At 53.7% G+C, this 23,971-nt stretch overlaps 1 protein-coding gene across 2 annotated transcripts; it reads left to right on the top strand.

The window, feature by feature from the left end:
- The first annotated feature begins 7,486 nt into the window (after nt 1–7,486).
- Dbn1 (drebrin 1) lies at nt 7,487–23,858 on the top strand. 2 transcript variants are annotated; one of them, XM_046468081.2, is made up of 15 exons: nt 7,487–7,708; nt 12,506–12,561; nt 13,228–13,340; nt 13,500–13,574; nt 13,689–13,835; nt 13,961–14,038; nt 14,308–14,459; nt 14,539–14,602; nt 19,621–19,680; nt 19,770–19,893; nt 20,656–20,793; nt 21,129–21,299; nt 21,743–22,431; nt 22,714–22,816; nt 22,986–23,858. In XM_046468081.2, exons 1-15 carry the CDS (start codon nt 7,623–7,625, stop codon nt 23,054–23,056), a joined length of 2,127 nt encoding a protein of 708 aa, XP_046324037.1. In that variant the 5' UTR covers nt 7,487–7,622; the 3' UTR covers nt 23,057–23,858. The 2 variants fall into 2 exon arrangements, with proteins under 2 accessions (XP_046324037.1, XP_046324036.1); XM_046468080.2 differs by lacking the exon at nt 20,656–20,793 and having other exon boundaries at nt 7,490–7,708.
- Nucleotides 23,859–23,971: the final 113 nt, after the last annotated feature.

Raw genomic sequence — 23,971 nt, 5'->3', positions numbered from 1 at the left:
TGCTCTGTGCCTTTTCCTGTGCTTCAGTAACGGTGGGACTTGAGGCATTTAGCAGGGCACCGGTTAAGATGGTTTTCTTGGAGTTGGGGATACGGAAGGCATACGGTTACTGCCTCTAAATGTGAGGGGAGCCACTGGTCTGGCCTGGCATGGAGGTGAGAGTAGAGGAAATAGGGGCAGATCTGCAGAGATGGGGCGTGAAAGGCACTGACAGCCAGAATGAGTCCCACAGGTGCCACCCACCGTCTATATGCCTAAGAACTGAAACAGAAAGTGGGGCTGAGAACCACATCCCCAGGTCCTGGGAGGCCATAAGTGCCAGGCTCAGGTGCTGGAGCTCTCTTTAGAAAAGGGAAAGGCAGGCACAAAGAGTTTGAGATAGTGAAGGAACCAGTTTGGATTTGTGTTCTTGAAAGAGGCCCTGATGTTAGTGAGAAGGAGGAAGGAAACTGGAGGAAGGTTGGGACAATGATCAGAGGGCAAAGGCCAGGGGAAGAGAGTGGCAGAGATGGAACCCAGTGACCGGACCCAGGGAGTCCAAAGTGAGGGCCCAGGGAACAAGGGGCAGGAAGAAGAGGACCAAAGCTAGTATAGGCATCCAGTATATACCGTATGTTGCTTACATCGTCCCCACAATCTCCCCACCAACCCTGGGAGGTACCTGCAGTTACTTACTCCTTTTCCAGATGAGGTTAGAAAGGTTAGGAGACCTGGCAAAGGTCACATAACCTCTAGTCACAAGCCAGACTAGAAGCCAGGCCCGAAACCAGCTGCCACTTGGTCCCAGTCTGGTATCTCAAGGACTGGAGGTTTTGTTGGTGGCCCATCATTCCCTGGGGCTTCTTGCTTCCCATTGATGCCTTCATCTTTCCTGTCCCAAGCATGGACTGGAGAGGGACTGAATGAAGAGAAGACTAATACTAGGAGACTGTGACAACTCACTGTGCTCGTAGTCACTGGTTCTTTGGGGCTTTCTGGCATGAGGACTTCAGCATATCTGTTGGCCCCTTCAACATGTCCTTGGGCTCTGGATATGGTAGAGCACTTCCTTATCATGCACAAGACCCTGGGTTTGATTTCCAGCACCACACACCCAAAAATCCTTGGGACGGTCCTCTTTAAGAAAAGGGTCTCTGTTGTGTTCTGTATGGGACCCTTGGAGAATGAAAGCAGGGCTCTGTGTTTTATTTTCATGATGTTCTGCCAGAGGCTAGAACAATGCTTGGTATATAGTGGATGCCCAATAAATGTTTGTTGAGTGACTGAATAAGTTACCTGTGGGACATTTAAGAGACAAATCTACAAGCACCTGAAGATTCAAGTCTAGATTCACCTCGGATTCAATTCAGGAATGAATTTAGGACAGGTTTGGGGCACTCAACGTTAATGCTGATAATTGATGTCTAGACAGAGCATGGAAGCAAGGCCTGGGCAGGTAGTATCAGGAGTAAAGCAAGTGGGATGTGGCTTTCTTTCAGCCTAGATATCTCTGGCATTTTAACACTGAGTACCTCTCACTTCACAAGGAAATGTACTCTCTCCCACTTCTTTTGAACCATGAAGCCCTTTCAGTCCATCCTCAGTTTCCATGGATACAAGCGAGCAAGAGTACAGTGGCGGATGGCAATTGCTGATGGGAGCCGTCTGGGGGTAGCCACCCCTCGGCCTGAACCAAGGGCTGCCGTGTTTATCGACAGTATCTAGAGGTTCAGATTTTATGTGAGAGCTAGATTTTGAATATTGGCAACTATGTTTTTTTTTTTTTAATCCTATTTAAAAAATAATAAGTCTGGGCCAAATCCAGTGTGAAGATGGCTAGGGCCTCAGCTTAGAGAACTGACGAAACCTGGAACACCAGCATCACAGCACTGGGCAAGGAAAGCAGATGGAGTCGCCAGAGAGGAAGGATGACAGCCTCCAGAGAGCTCTGGAGCAGGGAAGCCAGGGCTGGGCAAGAGTGTTTCCAGAAGTTGCCAACAATGTCAACCAGGCAGATAAGGCCTAGGAGTCCCCTTGGTGTGTTGCAACAAGGTGACATTTGCCAGATCAGTTTAGCTGAGAGCTGGGGCGCCTGCCAGGGTTAAAGAGAAACAAGGAGGGGGAGAGGTGAGGATGTGGAAGGAGAGTGCAGACAGCTCTTTTAAGAGGCTTGGCTGTTGGCGGTGGTGGGCCTGAGGAGGACATTGTCAGCTCAGCCATCAGTATCTGGGTGGAGGGAGGCAGCTGGGAGACTTCTGCCAAAGGATGGTAGTTGAAGAGGGGAGTTAGTGGAAGGGAGGGCGTAAGAGAGAGTAAGATGAAGAACAAAGAGGCGTGGAATCAATCTGGGAGCGAGGAGCTAGATGGAAGTGAAAACAGGCACCTCCTCTGAACGGCCACCTCACTGTATGCTGGGGAACAAAGCAATCCCTGCATGCCACTTAATCCTCTCAGGCCTTCCTGTACTCTCCTGCCCCACAGTCCCCATCTCCCCATCACCACAGGGCTGCAAGGATCACAATGCTCCAAGGCAGGGCTGCAAGGCTGTGCGGGCGGAGGCCTCAGGGACTGGGAAATAAATGTCATTGTGCCAGGCAGAGGGGCTATTAGCACCCTTGGGTAGTGCAGTGTCCCCAACCAAGGCGACAGAGCCCGTGGCAGGGGGCTGAGTGGGCAACCGGAGAGGCAGCAGGCAAGGGAAGGGTTTTTCCAGCTCCCAGAGACTTGAGCTCATTTGGAGTCAGTAGGGAGAGGCGGTGGAGGGCAAGGGCCTGTTTCACCAGAACTGATGATTCTGTCACTGCCTTCTCAGTACTGGGCCCCATGTGGCCTTGGTACACACATAAGGTACACACAATCCCTCACTCTCCAAGCAGCCTTGCTATAGGGAGGGAGATAAAGGACCTGGCTGCAGGTGGCCTAGTGAGCAGCAGGTGGGCTGGGATTTGTACTTGAGTAGGCCTGAATCCAAAGCCAACCCTGAGCAAAGGAAAAACTCCTTCCGGATGGGAGGAGATCAAGCACTTTGGATTCTGGGGGGTCATGATGGGACAAGAAGAAGCTTGCCTACTGGAGCCTGGGGAGAACTAGGAAAGCCAGGTGCTTGGGAGATTATACAGCGGGAGTCACTTCAGAGGCATCAGTGAGGACCCCAGGACCAGACCGAAACCTCTTACTCAGGGACTGGGGACACTAGAATGCCACCTCATGTTTCACCCATGTCCCTTGCCACTGATAAAAATGACCAGTACTTGGGAACCAGATAAATGAAGAACTGTCAGTACAATTCAAAATGTTTAAGCAAAAACAGGGATAATGTACCTGAAATAGTTAACAGTTTTAAGTGCCCAGGGGTGTCTCTTGTGCTCTCTCCATCCCTCTCCTCTTCCCTCAGTGCCCATTTCGTTCTCAGGAGGTACTCCCTATTATTGGCAGAGACAGCCCCCAGCAGCTCCAGGTCCATATCCTGCCAATGCAGCAACCCCAGTGGCCAGAGAGAGTCTTTCTTAATGGTTCCAGCAAAAATCCCAGGGCTGATGCCCACTGGACTGACTTGGGTCATGAGTTCATCCCTGACGTAGTCACTGAGTCTGATCCACCAAGTCTGGATCACGTGCTCCCCTCTGAAGTTTTTGATGGAAAATCAGAAGACAGGGGCAGATTGTTGATCAGGCCTGATGGCAGAGGGGGTGTCCACTGCACTTCCACCCCTCCTTAACACTCCTTCCAGAGCTTTCATCTGTAACCTTGGGAACTGCCTGTGACCAAACCCCAGGCCAGCCTATCCCCTGGGTGTGAAAATGGAGGTAATAGAAGGGGAAGCAGGGAAAGGGTTTGGTATGCTGAAGTGACCCAAGACAGACCTGGCTTCCCAAGTACCTGGGTTCAATCTTCAGTAAGAAAGAAATTTTAAAAATCCCTATCTAGACTTTATCACTCACTAGCTGTATGCTTCTGGGCAAGTCACTGTCCCTCTCTGAACCTCAGTTTTCCCATCTGTTAAATAATAATAACAGCTAATACACCCATAACACCTACTATGTACTATTACCATTTTAAGCACTTTCTAGATCCTTTTTAAAAATCCTCAAGCTGGGGCTGGGGTTCTGGCTCAGTGGTAGAGCGCTTGTCTCACATAAGTGGGGTGCTGGGTTGGATCCTCATCACTGCATAAATAAATTAATTAAAGATATTGTGTCCATCTACAACTAAAAATTAAAAAAAAAAATCCTCAAGCTGGGACTGGGAATGTAGTTCAGTGGAAGTGCTTGCCTAGCACTCATGAGGTCCTGGGTTCAATCCCCAGCATCGCACACACTTGCAAAAAACAAAACAAAACAAAAAACCTCAAAGCAGTTAGCAGGGCCCAGCAGAGGCAGGGCCGGGGGGTGGGGCATCAGGCTAGTCCGGAGCAGAGCTAATGTGGTGAATGAAAGTGATTGGCCCAATGCCAAGGGCGGATGCCTGGGAAGTGCTGTGAGCGTTGTAACAATGAGGGGGCACTTTTGAAGGTATGCTGGGTAGAATCTTGCAGAGGCATGATGAGACCAGAGAAGGCTTAACCAGCTGATGCTGAAAAAGTCCTGCAGCCCACATGCCTCCCCTCAGCCTCAAAGCCTTCCCTGAAAGATGTGGAGGAACACAAAACTGGAAGGTGGGGGTGGAGGGCAGGGCTGCCAGGAGGAAGGGAGAGAGTTCCCATTTTATCCTCACCACAGGTTCTCAAAAGGAAACTCAGAGAGGGGAAAGATTTCACTCAAGGCACACAGCAAGGAACCACTTTCTGGATCCAAACCCTCCTGGTTCTCATCTGCTCAACTCTGGGGTCCCAGAAGCCATTGGACCAGCCTCCCTGTATGTGGGGAGCTCTTGGGTGGGAGAGACCAACATGTCAGTGACTTGAAGGGTGATCAACACTGACAGGTGGCAGATCAAAGGCTTAGTGGGAGGACCTCGAAGGAGGCACCCACCAGCATGTCACCCTCCCAGACAGTGTGTGCATTTGGGGGGCAGCTGGTAACTGAAAGGAGGCATGTTCTCAAAGGACAAAGTAACTAGTGGTCATCCACTCCCACAGTCAAGGAAACTGAGGACTACAATGGGTCCACTGAATTTGGCAATATAGGGAGACCGACAGGGGGACCTTGACTGAAGCACTGCCAGGAAACACAGGGAAGAGAAGACAAGTTACAGGTGAGAGACATTTGTATAAATCCTATACAAATTTTACGCTGAAGATGATGTGGAAGGTTGAAGGGTGAGGTGTGTCCTCCAGCATGTGCAAACAGGGGACCTCCCCCCTCACTCCTCTGAAAACAGGGAAAACTGGGTCTCGGGTTTATGGGAACTCTCTTTATGTAAACCTAAAACTTTTTTTTCTTTTTGTAGTGCTGGGGACCTAACCCCAGGCCGCCTGCATGCTAGGCAAGCACACTACCACTGAGCTACACCCCCAGTCCTAAAACTGTTCTTAAATAGAAAGTTTATTTAAAAATATACATGGCAAGAGGTGAGAGTGGGTGTGGCTGGAGAGAGTCAGTAGGAGGCTGGTGGGGAGGCAGGAATTTGGGGGAGAGCTTTGATGACGATGCACATAGGGCTTCTGTTTTTTGGATGTGAAATTGAGTGAGCAGGAGGCCAAGAAGGGACACGATGGGGGCGGGGGAAGTGGGAGGAGCTGTGAGCTAGGACCAAAGGAAGCAGGAAGGGGCTGAGGCCAGAGATGCAGATGCCCAGCCATCTGCCTCCCCATCCCAGACACCCCAGGGCCCTTGCTATAAGTTCTTCTCCCTCCCCAGAATCCTATTCTTCGTGCCTAATGATGGAAGAAGCTTGAAGCTCTGTCCTCCCCATGGATCCTTACCCTTTCCCTTCCTGGCCTGGGCCACCCACTCCCTTAGTGATTTCCAATTGCATTTCAACTGCACCTACTGGCCATTGGGGTCTAGAGCAGAGGGTCTGAGTCTGACCCTGCCTGGCTTTCACTCTGAAAAACTGCCAAGGCCAGATGTCCATGAGCACAGTGAGTACCAAGAGTTCCTGAGGCAGGGACCTGTGATAAGTTTTGAGTTTAAAAGAGTTCCCTTACTCTAAAGTGCTGGTGTAAATGCACACACTGCTGTCCTCTTAGTACAGCCTATTATTCAACTCAGGCGTAGCTGGAATCACATCCTCACCCCCCCACCAGAATGAACCAGGTGAAGTTTGTGCTGTTTCCTCGCTGGGAAGATAGGGTTGGGATGTTTCACTGTCATGGAAAAAGCTTCTGAGAGGACTGGGGTCATAGCTCAGTGATAGAGTGCTTGTCTAGCTTCTTTGAGACATTGGGTTGGATTCTCAGCACCAAATATAAATAAAGGTCCATTCTGAGAGCTGTGGAGGGTTTCAACCACCCCCACCCCCGCCTTCAGCAAGGAATAGAGCTGCTGCAGGAGGCCCTGGCAGTGGTGTCCACTTCTCACCAAGGAACTTCTCTGAGGCCTCAGCCCCTTTTGTGCATAGAGCTTTGAGAAGTAAGGAGGCCAGGAGGCTAGTCGTGGAGTGTCCCTGGAGGAGCTCTGCTCTGAGAGTCTGAGGTTAGATGCTGCTTCTGGGACTCTACTTGGGATTCCTCTGGGAGGTGTGAGGCTTAGGAGAGAAGACTGGATCTTCTAGGCTGGTCCTACCAAGGAGGGTACAGGCATGGATGGGGAAAGCTGTTGAGAATGGCAGAATGATTAGCTGTTGGGGCTGGGAATGGCCTGAGTAGGTCCTGGGCAGGAATGGAGGATTGTAGTTAGGAACTGGGATAGGGATGGGACTAGGATAGGCTGGACTGAGGGATGGGAGTGGCAAATAGGTGGAGGTGTGTAATGCTGAGCAGAGGGCTGGGAATGAGGCTGGAGTTGGGATAGGAAAGACTTGGGTTGGATATGGAATTGGACCACAGAGGGTACTGGATAGTGATGGGGATGGACACGGAATGAATCTTGAAGAGAGGAGATGGGCTGCAGGCAGGTTAGAGGTGGGCTGGCATGTGAATTGTGTGGGGACTAAGAGTTGGGAAATGGGTTTAACATGGGGTGGGACAGACCTGGGAGTGGGGTGAGGCTGGATTGGAGATAAATCAAGCAAGGGGGCGCTGAACCCGTTGAGCGGTGAGAGACGGGAGAACAGAGGGACGACGCTGGGGCTGGGTGAGTTTGAAATCTTGGTGAGGTGGGGACCTGGCTGAATTGGGGGCTGAGAAAACTGAGAGCGCCTAGGTTGGGGACAGGCACAAGGTAGGTGAGGGTATGGGGCGTATGTGGGACGGGCCCTGGAAGCAGAAAGGCAGATCGCATTCAGGGTGCCGCCCCGCAGGACTGTAGGCGATGGGCTTGGGGGCGCCCCGGGGCAGGCCGGGAAGGGGGGGGCGGACCTCCCCCTGGGCCGGGCCGGGGCGGCGCTAGGACCGAGCGAGCGGAGGGAGCGAGCCGGGCGGAGCCAGCGCCCCCCGCCCCCCGCCGGCCGGCTCCCCTCCCCCGGCCGCTGGCTCGCTCGGCTCGCAGCGCTGCAGAGGCTCCGAGGCGGCGGCAGCGGCGACTCCCTCTTTTCCTCCCTCCTGCGTCCGTCGGTCCGTCCGTCCGTGCGTCTGTCCGTTCGGCCCCGGTCCGGCCCGAAGCATGGCCGGCGTCAGCTTCAGCGGCCACCGCCTGGAGCTGCTGGCGGCGTACGAAGAGGTGATCCGGGAGGAGAGCGCGGCCGACTGGTGAGCCCCCCGCCCCCGCCCCCGCCCCCGGCCCCTTTGTCCCCGCGCCGCCGCCGCCGCCGCGCCTTTGTTTCCATCCGTCCCCGCGGTCCCGCAGCCGGGAAGGGAGGGGGAGACCCCGAAATGGTGCATCGGGGCCGGGAGGGTCAGGGAGGGGCTGCCTTTGTGCGCGCCGGGGGAGGGGCCGGGCCGGGCCAGGCGGAGCACTGCCGGGTCCCGAGCGCCCGGAGGCGGCCCCAATCGCGCGGTGGGAACAGTGACTGGACTTGGGCCGGATAGACATGGGTCCAGATGTGTGACCCCGGGCCGCATGGCCCTGCAAGAGCCCATCCCCCTTCCCTCCCTGCCCCCTCCACGGGCCCGAGGGACAGGTGTGCACCGGCCGGCCAAGGGCACCTTCGCCACCTTAGAGCGGGCGAGGACCGGGCGGGGACGGGGCGGGGACCGAGCTAGCGGAGCCAGCGCAGCCTGCCTGGCCCAGCCCGGCCCGGCCACAGCACAAAGAAAAGCTAGGACGAGGGAGGAGCAGAGCCGGTTGGGGGCCAGGGCGCCCCGCCCACCGGGGGCTTCTCGGGAGTTGGCAGCTCCTATCCCCTAACCTGGGTTGGGGTGTTGTGGAAGGAGGTTCACTGCCACATGGCGACCGCGAAATGACTCCTTTACCCCTCGAGGGTAGCGGAGGAGGAGGCAGGAATGAGCCCTCCTTTCCCCAACGTGAAGGGGATTGCAGGGACTGGGCTGCTGGGCTGGGGGAGACCAAGGGGACGAGCTGCTGGTCTAGGGGGCCCACTAGAAGGAAGCATTCAAAGAGGAGGAAGGATGAGGAGATGCACTGGGTCCCTAACCCTTTCACCCAGCAGCTAGAGGCGGTGAGCTCCTGATGGGGGAGGAGCTGGGCTGCCTCTCTCCCCCTCCCCAGCTGTTGTCTTCTCCTGAACTGGGGGAGGGGATAGGCCACCTGCTTTGGAGTTAGAGACCCCAGGGTGGCAACAAAGCCAAGAGATTCCATACTGCCCCATCCTGGACTCATCATCCCTCAGAAAACATTCTTCTCCTGGGACAGGTGCCCATTTTGTTCCTAGACCTCCTCCCCCTGGCAGGCAGGAAATAGGCTCTTCTCAAGGAAATTGAGGCACAGAGAAAGGGCAGGTCTGAAGGAAGCCAATTAGACTGGCCTTATCTTCACCCTGGGGAGGCGTCTAGGTAGGAACACTGACCTGGGGGCTGGAGGAGGGGACAAGATAGCCAGGCGTCCATGCCTTGGTACTGCAGCACTGGCCGGCAGCCAGGCCTGAAGGGATGGACTTGGGAGACAAGCTCTCATGTCCTACAGGTCAGTCACAGGAGAGGCCAACACAGGCTAAGCAGGCAGGCGGCCCACCCGTTGTCCTAGCCCTGCCCCTGGGGGGCTGAGATCATGGGAGGAGTTCTGGGCAAGTAGCCGTCTTGGCCTGGTGGAAGATCTGGACTTGGGATATAGCCCTGCCTAGGGAAAGACACAGTGTGCCCCAGAATGCCTCCTCGTTGGGGGTCTTCTACCAACATACTACTTGCCCCTAAATCCTCTAGAGTGGAGATCTGGCAGCCCAACACTGGGGCCAGCTAGCTGTTGCTGCACAACATGCTGCTCAGCAGAGGTCTGGGCTCCTACCACCCAGCAGCTTCCATGTGGCCAAAGGGAGTTATTCATCCCTGGTGCGTCAGCCCCCATCTGGGTTGTGTGTGGGACACACACAGATGCATATATGCTCCCTCGCATAGACACACATTTGCTCACTCCCAAGAGCCCAGATAGCATTCTGAAGGGTGTGAAGATCCCATTCTATGTGTAGGGACATGAGTATCCCCAGAACCAGTTCTGTGAGATCTCAAGACTCAGGGCAGACCCTGTACTTAGAGTGCAGAGAGTGGAGGTATTTTGGGTAAAACTGCTACCTGGACAAAGGGAATTTGGTGCTGCCCTTTCCTTTAAACTAGAGTGGAGTGGGGTTGAGAATAGCTCACATTAGGTGGTGGGATCTTTGAAATGGACCACTGCCTCCACACTGGGAGCCGAACACCCAGGAAGAAGTCGGGCTGTGTATGTAGTAGGAAATACCAGTCCCTGGTTGTGATATGACTCACTGTGTGACCACATGCAAGTTCCTGCTTCTCTCTGGTGTGCATTTTTTTTTGGTACCAAGGATTGAACCTAGGGACACTTAACCACTGAGCCACATCCCCAGCTCTTTTTATTTTTTATTTTGAGTCAGGATCTTGATAAGTTACTTAAGGCCTTCTTAAATTACCGAGGTTGGCTTTGAACTTGCAATCCTCCTGCCTCAGCTTCCTGAGTCACTGGGATTACAACGTGCCCCACCACACCTGGCTCTGGTGCTTTTGAAAAGAAGAGGGGATTGGGCACAATCATATCTGGAATTCCTAAGGGCTGTCTAGCTCTACTATCCTAAGAACACAATGGTCCTAACGGGTCCTGTGCCTCCCACCCCTCAGCTGGCCCCAGGATTTCCCTGGAGCTGCCACAGTCCAGCTCCCACTTCTGGCCTGGAAGATTTCTAAGCATTTGTATCAACATTGCAAATACCTATGGTGCTACTCTGTGCTGGACCTAGGACCAGAGAGCAATATGCGTAAGCTGAGCCAGATTTTCTGCCTTTGTGGGGAGTGTCTGGGTTAGTGTCTGTCTCTAGGGTTTGAAGTTGGGCAGATGTGTAGATTCAAGGTCTCCCTCCTCCCATCCTCTTTCCCTAACTCCTACTGCCCAGGCCTAGGTTGCCTCTGATATGTTAAAGAAGCGCTGATCCAGCAGGGTGGTTGGTCCAGGTGCCTCTTGTGTCCCTGCTGGGGTGTGGTAGGTGTTCTGGGGAGATACAGTTCAGGGTGAAGCTGCTGGGGTAGCTAGCACTGACTGTCCTGCAGGTCTAGCCCTGGATGTGAAGTGAACCACATATGCAAAGGCTCCAGGGTGGGAAGCATCCAGAATGATGTTTGGGATCAGGGAGCCATCCAGCGTGGCTCAGATGCCTGATATGAATGCAGATGGGCATTGGGATAGAAAGGCAGGCTGGGGGAAGCTGAGGGATGAAGGCTGGCTGAAGCGCTTGAATTTAGGGATGGTTTCTGCTGGGGGAAGTCTGTGGCCATAGCATGAAAATGTAGCTGGTGGGAGGTGGGTAGGCAGGGATGGAAGATAGAAGGGACGTCAGAGAGCCTGGGCAGGGCTGAGACAAGTAGCCTGTCTCAGAGCCATGCTGTCTAGAGCAGGGTCTGGTTCCTGGGCTTCACCTCAGTTTCTCATCTTTGTGGGGAGAGGTGTACACTCCATTTCTGAGGACCCTTTGTTCCCAGCGGTGAGTTAGGGCAGCGCCAGACAGGTGGTGGGACAGCTGTGCTGGGAAGCAGCTGTCAGGGCAGCCACTGGGACAACAGTTGCACCAGGACCTCCCAGCCCTGCAGCCCACCTGTGTCTCTTTCTGGACGGAGGGAGGGGCTGGGGTGCCATTTGGCCCTGGCAACAACTTGTGCCAATCTCTTGGGGTGGAGCCAGACTCTCTCTCCTTCTTTCCCTCCTCCCTTCTCCCCTCCCCCTTCCCCCTCCCTCCTTCCCTCCCTCCTCTTCCTTGCTTCCTGCCCTCCTTCCTTCCCTTTCTTCCTCCTGCCCTCCTTTTCTCCTGTCATCCCTCAGTTCTCTCCTTCTCCTGCAGCTCTCTCCTCCTCCTCTTCCCCTGTGTCTCGCTCTGCCTCTTCCCCTCCTTTTCTCTTCCTTCTCTCCATCATACTCCTTCACTCCTCCTGCCTAGGCATTAGGCAAATGGGATTGGGGGAAGGGTTTGAACCCTTCTGAACCTAAGGGACAAGGCCATTCTTCTTGACCAAGGCCTCTCGTCCCAGTGGGTCCCCAGCCTGTGCCTGCATTGGGACCAGAGGTCGGTCTGCATTCCCTTCCTGGAGATGGATGCTATGCCACTACCACCTAGGGAATGAAAGAGCCTGGGAAGGAAAAAACTAGGGAGGAGGAGGAAGGAGGAAGGCTGCTGGGTCAGCTTTCCTGCAGGCAGGAAAGACCGGCAGTCCCAGGAGGCCTCAGCCAGGGCGGAGGCAGCCTAAGGGCTGGAAGGCCAGGAGAGCACGGCGGAGCCCAGCAGGCCACTCAGGGGCCAGCGTCTGGGAGGCAGTGACCATAGTGACCTCATCCCCATTTCAGAGAGGCGGAGATTGAGTCTGAGGGCGGGTCCCCGGGGTCCTTTGTGTTCGAGGAGAATGCAGCTCTGGTGGGCCGGTTCCACTGCCAATTGCCGGGTTACCATGGTTACTGGGGGATGCCCAGTGCTGTGCAAGCACTGAGTTTTCTCTCCTCCTCCTTCCTCCCTGTAGGGGGAGGGACCGTGGGTACCAAGACACGCGCCAGGTAGATTCCTGGTGCTGGCCAATGGGGGATGAGGATTGTGGTAGCCAGGGAACGGTAACCAAGGAACCGTTGCCTTGGAATCTCCATCGCAAACCAGCTCCACTGAGTTGTGGGCTGCCAGGGCCAGGGCTGGACGCGCTGAGCTCAACTAGGCAGCGATTTCTACCCCCATTTTCGGCTCCCCATCTGACCTGGGCCTCCAGGGTTCTCAGATGCACCCTGCTGGGCTCCAGCCTACAGTGGGGCTGGCCTTGTTGTTATGGAGACAACAGAAGCCCTCCCCTGGCCTGGCCTGCTTGGTGTTCCTCTCCGCTCCCCAGCTCCATCCCCACCCAGAATTGGCCGCCTGGGCCCTGACAGTTCTCTGAGCCACCCCTCCCTCTCCCCAGGGCTCTGTACACTTATGAGGATGGCTCAGATGACCTCAAGCTTGCAGCGTCAGGAGGTAAGAATTCCAGCCATTCCTTTGCCTTCCTTTCCGCCCCCTCCTCTGGTTGTTTTCTACCCCACCCGCCTGGCTTCCAGCCACCTTCCCGCCTGCTATCCAGCAGACCCACACTTGTCTGGCGGTTGTCCTTCCTCTTGTCATCCTTGCAGTCCTCAGAGTGGGGAGGGAGGGAGCCTTGTTTCCTGTTTGTCTTCTGAGAAGGCTCAGAGAGGGAAAGTGGCTTGCTCAAAGTCACACAGCCATGAGGGAAGGTTCCTAACAGGGGTGGCCCAGATCAGCCCCACTTTTCCAGAGCCGGAAGATTATTTATTAAGGGAAGCTTTATTTTACCTCATTGGGTAGCACCTGGTGAGACATGAGGTGTGTGAAGAGTGAAAAATAAGGATGTGTGAAGAACAAACACCTCCTCAGTCCTATCCTGAGTCAGGCCCTGGAGGATTCAGAGGCAAAGCTATTTTCTGTTTGCCCCCTCCCCCAATACCAACACAAAACTCTGGGACCTCAGATCAGAGGTCACAAGACCCTGAGGGTTCCTGTAGAGTCCACAAACTTGGGCGGAGGCAGCCTAGGGGCTGGAAGGCCATCTTTCCTTGGGGTTCCAGGCCCTCTGGGGGGTAAGGCTTTAGGAGATAGAGAGTCCTGACACCCTCCTGATTCCCCCAGAAGGGGGCTTGCAGGAGCTTTCAGGCCACTTCGAGAACCAGAAGGTGATGTACGGCTTCTGCAGCGTCAAGGACTCCCAGGCTGCTCTGCCAAAATACGTGCTCATCAACTGGGTATGCAGCTGTGGGCTGGGGGGCTGAGAGCCTTGGGACAGTCGCACTCTACCCCCTCCACCCCCTGATGCCATGGGGGAGAATCCCACCAGCCCTGAGGAAGATGACCCAGGCCTTCAGGCACTGCTTATCTCCTGCCCTTCACTGTGTACTCTGCAGGTTGGTGAAGATGTGCCTGATGCCCGGAAGTGCGCGTGTGCCAGCCATGTGGCTAAGGTTGCCGAGTTCTTCCAGGTGTGTGGGGCCTGAGCTCCCAGCGGAAGGGCTGACCACCCAGGACCAGGTCTGTATGCTGGGGTGATGGAGGGAGTCTGGATCCACCCAAACACTGCCTTCTTCTCGCAAAAGGGCGTCGATGTGATTGTAAATGCCAGTAGTGTGGAAGACATCGATGCGGGTGCCATTGGGCAGCGGCTCTCCAACGGGCTGGCACGGCTCTCCAGCCCCGTGTTGCACCGACTGCGGCTGCGGGAGGATGAGAACGCTGAGCCTGTGGTCAGTGTGTGCCTGGGTGTTGGCCTTGCCCAGGGGTCTGCCTGAATGGCCTGGCCCCTGCGACCCATCTGCCTAGTCCTCTTAGTCTTCACGCTGTGCTCATGTCAGGGGGTTTGACTCTGCAGGGCACCACCTACCAGAAGACTGACGCAGCAGTGGAAATGAAGCGGATTAACCGAGAGCAGTTCTGGGAGCAGGCCAAGGTGCAGAACCCTGACCCTGGCCTTCAGGCGGGGCTGCTCCTCCCACACTCAGCTGGGTAGCTCTGAGTCCCTCCCACTTCAATGGTGTGTCCCATCCACACGCCCCGCCCCCCCCCCCAGCAGAAAGAGCAAGGTCTTTTGACCTCTGTGCACAGGCTCATCCCTGAATTTCTAGAATGGCCACCTCCTACCCCGTGAGGGGTGGGAAGGAGGGTCAGAGGCTGTCCCCCTGGCTCAGGGTCTACTCTTCTTCTGCACGGGGGATACAGAAGGAGGAAGAGCTGAGGAAGGAGGAGGAGCGGAAGAAGGCCCTGGATGCAAGGCTCAGGTTCGAGCAGGAGCGGATGGAGCAGGAACGACAGGAGCAGGAGGAGCGTGAGCGGCGCTACCGGGAGCGGGAACAGCAGATCGAGGAGCACAGGTGAGCCCACCCAGCCCAGCAGACTGCCCCCCAGGCCCCAGCCCACCCTGAAGGGAGTGCTTGTGGCTTATCATTGCAGGAGGAAACAGCAGACTCTGGAAGCAGAAGAGGCCAAGAGGCGGTTGAAGGAGCAGTCTATCTTTGTAAGTTCTTGACCTGGGTATTCCTGAGGATCAGTGGGTTAGAGACAGTGCTGGGTGTTCTGGGGACCTGCTTGAGTGTGGCTGTCGTGGAACGGCTCCTGACATCCCATCCTGTGGGCCTCCTGCCTCTGCCTATGGAAAGTGACTTCCTAGGGAAAGTTTCTTCTCTAGATTGGAAGAGAAAAATCACCCTGATCTGAACACTCACAGGCCAGCTTCCCCTGCCCCTTCCCCAATAGGGGAGGGGACTTGGGTAGATGTCTACTTGGCTCTTGGGGGCCTGAGGCCTGGGCCCCACAACAAGAGTGCTGTAGAGGGCTGGGGATGTGGCTCAAGCAGTAGCGTGCTCACCTGGCATGTGGGCAGCCCAGGTTCGATCCTCAGCACCACATACAAACAAAGATGTTGTGTCTGCCGAAAACTAAAAAAAATAAATAAACATTTAAAAAAAAAAAAAAAGAGTGCTGTAAGCCACCTGGGTGAATGCTGGCCAGTGCTTTGAGCACCTATACCCTAGTATGCTTCTTTGGAGCATTCCCTCCTTTCAGGGGTGCTGTCCAAATCTCCAAACATTGGGAATGGCTCCTGGGTTTGTGGATTGGTCCCTGGAGTTACATCAGAATGCTTTGAATTTTTTTTTTCCTGCTGGGGGAGGAGTTCTGGGAATTGAACCCAGGACCTTGAACAGGCTAAGCACATGCCCCACCACCAAGCTATACTCCCAGCCCCTCAATTGAATTTAGAGTTTTGGAAATAGCTAAGGTCATTCAGGACTGAGCAAGATATAGTTCAGCAAGGGTGGTGTGGTGATACTTGTTGGAGTGGGACCATCCTGTTGGGCTGTGGGGTCTTGAATGAGTTCCAGGGTCACACCCACAGGAGGCTGAATAGGAGGGGTCAAGACAGTCCTGAGGCATCAGCATTAAGTATCTAGGTCACTCTAGTTGCATCACCGTGGGTGGTAGAGATGATCTATGGTGGGTAAACTGAAACCTCAGTATTTCATCCAGCGAACTCTTGCCACCTGTCCTGTACCAGGCATTAGAGACATTATGGAGAACAAGATGGAGGATGTCTTTTTTAAAATTAATGGACTGATTTGTTTTTAATTATGGTGAAACTTATATAATGTAAAATATACCATTTTTGTTTTTTAGTATCTTGAATTGAACACTTAACCACTGAGCCACATATCCAGCTCTTTTTATTTTTTAGTTGAAGACAGTCTCAATAAGTTGCTTAGGGCTTCACTAAGTTGCTGAGGCTGGCTTTGAATTTGAGATCCCTTGCCTCCGCCTCCAGAGTTGCTGGGTTTACAGGCATGCACCACCATGCCCAGCTCATTTCAAGCATTTTTAAGTGTACAGTTCAGTAGCATTAAATATATTCACATCATGGTGAATCACTACTGTCCATTTCTTAAGACTCTCTTAGGAAATTGAAACTACCCATTAAACACTAACTCTCCATTCTCCTGGCCCCAAAGCATCAGGCAAGCACCATTCTACTTTCTGTCTCTGTGAGTTTGACTGCTTTATGTAATTGCCCTTTTGTGACTGGATTTTTTACTCAACATAATGTCCTCACATTTCATCCATGTTGTAGCACACATCAGAATTGCCTTCCTCTTAAAAGTGAGTAATATTCCATTATCTGTATACATCACATTTTGTTTGTCCACACATAGCAAGTTTTTTTTTTTAAATATTTTTTAGTTATCGATGGGCCTTTATTTACTTATTTATTATTTATATGCAGTGCTGAGAATCAAACACAGCGCCTCACATATGCTAGGCAAGTGCTTTACCACTAAGCCACAAATCTAGCCCAGCAAGGTCTTTTTTTTTTTTTTTTTTTTTTAATATTTATTTTTTAGTTTTCGGCGGACACAACATCTTTGTTTGTATGTGGTGCTGAGGATCGAACCTGGGCCGCGCGCATGCCAGGCGAGCGCGCTACCGCTTGAGCCACATCCCCGGCCCAGCAAGGTCTTTTTGATATAGTTTATTTATTTTTTAAATACTTTTTTAGTTGTAGATGGACATAATACCTTTATTTTATTTGTTTATTTATTTATTTGTTTGTTTGTTTATGTGGTGCCAGGTATCGAACCCAGTGCCTAGGCAAGCACGCTAGGCAAGAGCTCTACCACTGAGACATAACCCAGGCCTGGAAAAATTCATTTTTACAGAAAATTTCAAACACACATAAGCACATATGCACAAAAATAGACAGAATAGTGTATTGACTCAGTTAACCTTGCATCTTCCCCAGTTCCTAACACTTTGGGTAAAATCTGAAGGACCTCACATCATTATTTTATAGTTCACCCTGCCATTCAGGTTAGCTCATGTGATAGTGACAGCAGATATTCTAGCAAGTCAGTATAGTGGCATTATGACTTCAGGTCTTTTAAGGAAGGTCCCACATGAAAAAATACTTTCTTTTGGTTTAAGGAGCTGTTCCGCTTTTTCTGGTCCCTCCCACCTTTTCTTTTCTGTTTTTTTTTTTTTTTTTTTTTTTTGGTACCAGGGGTTGAACTCAGGGACACTTAACTACTGAGCCACATCCCCAGCCCTTTTTTTATATTGTATTTTGAGACAGGGTCTCTCGGGGTTGCTTTAGGGCCTTGCTAAGAGGCTGGTTGCTGAGGCTGGCTTTGAACTCACTATCCTTCTGCCTCAGCCTCCCAAGCCACTGGGATTATAGGCGTGTTCCCCGCCTGGTTCTCAGCCCTTTTTTAAATTTTTTATGTTGAGACAGGGTCTTGCCAAGTTGATTAGAGCCTCACTAAGTTGCTGAGGCTGTCATAGAACTTGAAGTCCTCCTGCCACAGTCTCTGGGATTACAGGCGTGCACCACCTTGCCTGACTGGGTTTCCTTTTTGCCTGGGCTGTCAGGGGATTCCCATGTGTCTGAAAATGCTTAGGAAATAGTTATGCTCTTGACCTTTATGGTTAACATATTGATCTCTGGCTTCTACCCACAGTTCTTACTTGTTTCAGTGGTGTTCCCACTGTTAGTTAAGCCTTTGTGGTAAGCTACCTCTGGTTTTTCTATTGAATGAGGCAGAGAAACTCTTAAGATTTTAGTAGGCAAGTTTACATTCTAGGTTATATTCTCCAAAAAAAACAAAACAAAAAAAAACCAAAACCTAGTTTCTTCACTATCTTATCTGTAGCTTTTTCTCCTCCTCACCAACCCCTCCTGATTTGCCCCCCAAGCAGCAGGGGACATTAAATAAGGTTTTGGTGTAATGAATTCAGTTGAGCAAACGTACCAACCTGTGCCAACCACTCACACAGTCCTGGATCCTCCTCCTGTGTGCTCACAGGGAATGGGAAAGATGACCTCAGAAACAGGAAATTAGTTTGTGGTGGATGCTGGGAACACCCTCTGGGGACTCAGAGAAGGAAATAACCTATGGGGCAGAACTTCTTCCCCAGAAGGCAGTTCCTAAATTGAGGCTGGAACCAGGGCTGGGCTTGGGGCAGGAACCTGGCATTTGGGAGAGGCATGTCAGTGGGAAAGGACAATGCATGGGGGTGCTGGGGACTGTGTCATGCTAAGGACTTCATGTCCACATCTTACGGAGCGTGAGGGGGAGAAGACGGGAGCTAGATCAGGCAGGGGGATGGGAGTATTCAACCTATACTGTCTGGATTGTGACATCAACACATGACAAGTGAAGTGGGCAGGTGAAGGGCAGTAGGGAGTGGTAGTGACTTCAGTGAACTAATCAGCACATAACCCCTGTTCAGGGCAGCTATGGCATCGTTCTGGCCAGTGACTGCTCTGGGGGCAGGAAGGCGAGTGTGGCCAGGACTTTTGGCATTTGAAAGAAACTGGGATTCCAATTTCAGTTCAATATGAAACTTTCTGGGGATTTTTTGCTTTTTGTTTTTTGCAGCACTGGGGAAAGAACCCAGGGGTGCTCTGCCACTGAGCTACATCCCAGCCCTTTTATTTTATTTTTAATTTTGAGAGCTTAATTTTAAGTTGCCCAGGCTGGTTTCAAATTTGTGATCCTCCTGCCTCAGCCTCCTGAGCCCTGGGATAAAAGGCATTTGCCACCATGCCTGACTGAACCTTTCTGATTTTTTTGTTGTTATTGTTATAGATGGACACAATGCCTTTTTTTTGTTTTTTGTTTTGTTTTTTTTATGTGGTGCTGAGGATTGAAACCAGTGCTTGGCAGGTGCTCTACCACTGAGCTACAACCACAACCCCGAAATGAAACGTTCTGATTTTTAAGTGGTGATAACTAAAACACTATACCAGCAAAATAAAAGCCATCTGTGGGCTACATTCAGCCAATGGCTCATGATGCCCCTGAGGGATTTTAAGCTAAGAAAAGTTGTGGTCTGGTCGGGATTTTGAAAGGTCTTTTTGGGGCCTTTGGAGAACAAATGAAGGGAAAAGAGCAATGTGGCAGGGAATCAGTAAGGAGGCTGTGGCCCTAATGTCAAGGTCCAGGTGGCCACAATGGGGGCGTGGTGACCCAGACAATGGGGTAGGACATCAGAGAAAGATAAACTTTAAAACAAGGGGGTGTTTTTAAGCCGGGCACGGTGTCGCATGTCTATAATCCCAACCGCTCAGGAGACTGAGGTGGGAACATCTCAAATTCAAAGCCAGCCTCAGCAAAAGTGAGGCATTTGGAAACCCAGTGAGACCTTGTCTCTATAAATGATATCCAAAAAAAGGCTGGGGATGAGGCTCAGGGTTCAAGTGCCCCTGAGTTCAACCCCCAGTACCCAAAACAGTTAATTAACTAACTAAATAAAACAAGGGGGTGTTTTTAGATGGCTGTGTGTGCCTGGTTAGACTTGGGGGTGCGTAAGCAGGGTGCCCAGGACCTGATCAAAGGCCTTCAGGCCTTCATGGCTGGATGGATGGTAAGGGGAACAGAGGTACCACTTCTGAGACCTTCCTGTTGGATCATGGAAGAGACATGGCCAAGAACCCCTGTGGGGGCGAGTGCCCAGGACACAGGACACTGTCCCTTTGGTTTCTAGGGTGACCAACGGGATGAGGAGGAAGAGACCCAGATGAAGAAATCAGAGTCGGAGGTGGAGGTGAGAGCTGAGCTATAGGGCAGGTGAGATGGGTGAGGGCTGCCTTAGCCTCGCCCAGCCCAGCCCTAATCTTTTCCTGGTGCTCTCAGGAGGCAGCGGCTATTATTGCCCAGCGGCCTGACAACCCACGGGAATTCTTCAAACAGCAGGAACGAGTTGCATCAGCCTCTGCGGGCAGTTGTGATGTGCCCTCGCCCTTCAACCATCGAACAGGTAGTCCTTGGCCCCATCCCTCCTAGACCTCCACTCCTCAGGTTAGGGCCCTGGGCCCCTCTGGGACTCTTTCTTGGAAGAGAAGCCTTGCCCAAGGATCCCTTGGAGAAGGCAAGACTGCTCATACAGCGTGCGTCCACCATGGCTTCCAGGTGGCAGCACCCTGGGCGGGAGCGGGCAGTGTGGATGTCAGGCCTTGGCTAAGCAAAGGGTAGTGCTGGAGCCAGTTGCACAGCTGTGGCACGGGCACAGGTCACTGGCAGCAACCCTGCTGGTGGGACTAGGTCTGGCCTGCGGGGCTGTGGGTGCATGTGGGGTGGGCTCTTCCCCTGACCCCAAGTCTGAGCAGCCTGGAGCGTGTGCCTAGGGTTCCCTGTTTGGCTTCTACCTGTGCAGCTTCCACCTCCCCCTGAAGCATACCCTTGCACTCCCTGTCTGCTGATCTGAGTATTTGCATCACTGTGTGCTGGGCCCTTTGCTGGGGTCCCAGGGGTGGGGCAGCTGTCCCCAGCTGTGCTACTGCTCAGAGAGGCTGGCTGTGTGTGGCAGGCTTCTGGTGTGGCTGTGTTGTCTGTATCTGGTGCTGGTGGGAGGCATCAGATGGCTTGAGGCTATGGCCCAGCTTGGCTAAATGTGCTCTGGCTGAAGGCAGCTTGGACATCCAGGGCCAGCCCCGAGGTCTGGTAAGGCCTTGGGGCGGGGGTAGGGGAGACTGACCCTCTCTTGTCCTCTGTCTCTTTCTCTGTCTGTCTCTCTCGGCAGGTCGTCCGTACTGCCCTTTCATAAAGGCATCGGACAGTGGGCCTTCCTCCTCCTCCTCTTCCTCCTCTTCCCCTCCACGGACTCCCTTTCCCTATATCACCTGTCACCGCACCCCAAACCTCTCTTCCTCCCTCCCATGTAGGTAGCAGCCCCAGGCCTCGGTGGGGGGGTAAGGAGGGCCCCGCTTCCCAGCAGCCCCCTCACCCTCACTCCCCCAGCCTGACTGCTGATCTCTGGTGTTGTCCCCAGAGCAGGTACTGCCTTGCCTCTTATCCCTAGCCTTGTGGGGCACTGGCCCCCAGGGGCTTGGTTTGCAGGGTCTGGAGCTGTGGTTTGGTCCCTAGGGACCTGGGGAGCTCCCAGCCCCCACCCAGACTCCAAAGATGGGGTGCTGGCCAGGCCCCAAGGTGAACAATCCTGGTCCCACCTGGCTCCCCTACCCTCACTGACCAACCTGGGGGTTTGTTCCACAGGCAGTCACCTGGACAGCCACCGGAGGATGGCACCCACCCCCATTCCTGCCCGGAGCCCATCTGACTCAAGCACAGCCTCCACCCCTGTCACTGAGCAGATTGAGCGGGCCTTGGATGAGGTCACATCCTCACAGCCTCCACCACTGCCACCGCCACCCCCACCCACCCAAGGTAAGAGGGGGCCCACCTGCACTGGATTTCCCATCAGTCCCTGGGCCAGGAACCTTAGGTTGCCAAGGTAACAACTCCCTGGCAGGATCTGGACCCCCTATCACCGAGATTGCACTGCCCTGCAAGGGGCTGCAGGGAAAGTCCTGGTGTTGTGGTCCAGCTGACTCTAAACCACAATGTCTCATGTCTTAAGTGGGAATTGAGCCTTCCTCCCTCCCTGTGCTGCTGCAGAGACACTAAGAGACACTAAGTAAAGGGATAATGGGGTGCAGTTGGTGCTGAAGTGGGCCCTATGTGGAGGTCTTTGTGAAGGTGTTCTTTCCCAGAAGTCTCAGACTCTCCCACTTGTCGGCGGATGGGCAGGGTATTATAGAGCAGCCCATCAGGGTCTCCATCCTTCCCTCCAGGGATCTGATTGTACATGTCTCCTCTATTGGTCACAGAGACCCAGGAGCCCGGCCCCAGCTTGGACAGAGAAGAGACCAGCAAGGAGACCAGAGAAGCAGCCGCTCCTCAGGCCTGGGCCAGCCCCATGGAGGAGGCCCCTCAGGCACAGGAGCCTCCCCCCGGGCAAGGCAGCCCCTTGGAGGACTTGATGTTTGTGGAGTCTCCAGAGCAGGCTGTCCTGGCTGCCCCTGTGGAACCTACCACAGCTGACCCCTCAGTAGCCGACACCCATGCAGCTGACACCATTGAAACTGCCACTGCCACCGCTGACACCACTGTTGCCAACAATGTCACCGCTGCCACTGCCAGCCTCAATGACCTATGGCCTGGCAATGGGGAAGGGGCCTCAGTACCCCCCGCTGAGCCTAGGGTCCCCACACCACCCTCAGGCTCTGAGGTCGCCCTGGCAGAGGTGCCTCTGCTGGATGAGGTGGCTCAGGAGCCACTGCCACCAGCAGGTGAAAGCTGTGCCAACCTTCTCAATTTTGATGAGCTGCCTGAGCCACCAGCTACCTTCTGTGACCCAGAGGAGGAAATAGAAGGGGAACCCCTGGCTGCTCCCCAGGCCCCAACTCTGCCCACCACTCTAGAGGAGGTGGACCAGGAGCCAGAGCCAGAGCAGGAGCTAGAGCCAGAACCCCATCTGCTGACCAATGGCGAGACCACCCAGAAGGAAGGGACCCAGGTGGGGCATGGGCAGCCCGATGGGAATGGGGAGGGCTCCAGCAGGAGGCTGATTTTGCTTGCAGCAGTACCCACCTTTCTCTGTGACCCATATTACTAGGGGAAGCTCCATTCCACTCCCCCCTCCCTGGGCCAGCTCTGCTTTTGTTCCCAAGGCAGGCATCCATGTTTCCTTGGCAACCACTGATGGGATTATTAGTTGCTGAGGAAACTGGCTCAGTCCTGATAGGTCAGCACTAGTCCTGGTAGGTGGGGCCTAGTGACGGGGCTTTTTCTCCTGCAGGCCAGTGAAGGGTACTTCAGTCAATCACAGGAGGAGGAATTTGCCCAATCAGAAGAACTGTGTGCAAAGGCACCACCTCCTGTATTCTACAACAAGCCTCCAGGTAGTACTGGGATGGATGATGGGGAGGAATTCAGGTGAGGGTGCCGGGGTTTGAGTGTGGGTCAGCATTATCCCCTGCACAAAACAGCTGGCACAGGTCCTGGAGGTTGGGGGGACACAGTCATGGATCTGCTGGTCATCTTAACTTCTGTCCTCTCCCCAAATCATAGAAATCGACATCACCTGCTGGGATGCAGACCCAGTACCAGAAGAGGAGGAGGGCTTCGAGGGTGGTGATTAGTAGTGGTGCCTGCCCTCTGGCTTCCTCGCCAAGACTGCCCTCACCAAGGCTACCCACTTGCGCCGGCCTCTGGCCAGACGGCCCACAGCGCCTGCATTTGCAGCAGCTCCGCCTGGCACCCACTCTGGATTCTGGTCCTGGCCGGGGACTTGTCTGCTTCCCTACCCACAGGGCCTTTTACAGCTTTTCTTTTCTTTTTTTTTAAATTGATAGGAGACTTGTACAGTTGACTGGTTTTCTTCCCGTTGGTAGTTGAGACGCTGTTGCAAATTCCACCCCTCCCCACCGAGTCCAGATTGTAGCTTAGACTTCCCCGCTCAGCTGGCGGGGTGGAGGCCTGGGGCCTGGTGTGGGGAGAGCTCCAGTGGGAAAACGTGCCCCCACCTGTTTTCCTAGTTTTATGTTTCTTGGAAAAATATCACTTTGTATTCTCTGTCCAGGGCTTCAGATATTTTGCACGAATTTTAAAACATGGCAATAAATGGCTCGTGGGCTCTGGCTCCCTGGGACCCCCTCCCTGCCCTTCTCTTGACCCCTTCCTGCCTGACTCAAAGGAAGTAGCAGGCCCAGCTGGGGCCCCTCGGCTTCCCCGCCCTCTCCTGCCGGGCAGGTCCCAGGCTGGAGGCCCTAGGCCCTAGGTGTGATTCAGGTCAGGGCTATGGTTGGGGCCCAGGGGTTGGGTGGCCCCTTCCCAATTCCTTCCTCTTTGCTTGGGTTCCTTTTTCAGTAACTGTTTTTTTGGAAAGCACAAACTTCTGTAACGGGTCGTGCTCATGTCTGTTAATAAAAGAAATCCAGATCCCTTCGGGCCTGCTGCTCTGGGCCTCCAGGGGCTGATCTGGCCTGGGCTGCCTGCCTGAGCTAATCCCATTCCCAATTCCTCCTACCACAGAGGGTGCAGTGGGCCCAGCACCT

Source organism: Marmota monax, unplaced genomic scaffold (assembly GCF_021218885.2).
Source record: "Marmota monax isolate L192 unplaced genomic scaffold, Marmota_monax_Labrador192_F-V1.1 WCK01_AAM20220418_F8-fsc00196, whole genome shotgun sequence".
In the NCBI taxonomy this organism is placed as follows: Eukaryota; Metazoa; Chordata; class Mammalia; order Rodentia; family Sciuridae; genus Marmota; species Marmota monax.
Note: the sequence above shows the minus strand (reverse complement) of the source record. Positions and strands in the feature narration are given on the sequence as shown.

Excerpts from the sequence above, each read along its gene's own strand:
- Dbn1 (XM_046468081.2), top strand. The coding sequence starts at position 7,623 with ATGGCCGGCGTCAGCTTCAGCGGCCACCGCCTGGAGCTGCTGGCGGCG. Across the intron at positions 7,709-12,505 it reads GAGGAGAGCGCGGCCGACTG|GGCTCTGTACACTTATGAGG; the intron begins GTGAGCCCCCCG and ends CCCTCTCCCCAG. Across the intron at positions 14,460-14,538 it reads CAGCAGATCGAGGAGCACAG|GAGGAAACAGCAGACTCTGG; the intron begins GTGAGCCCACCC and ends TTATCATTGCAG.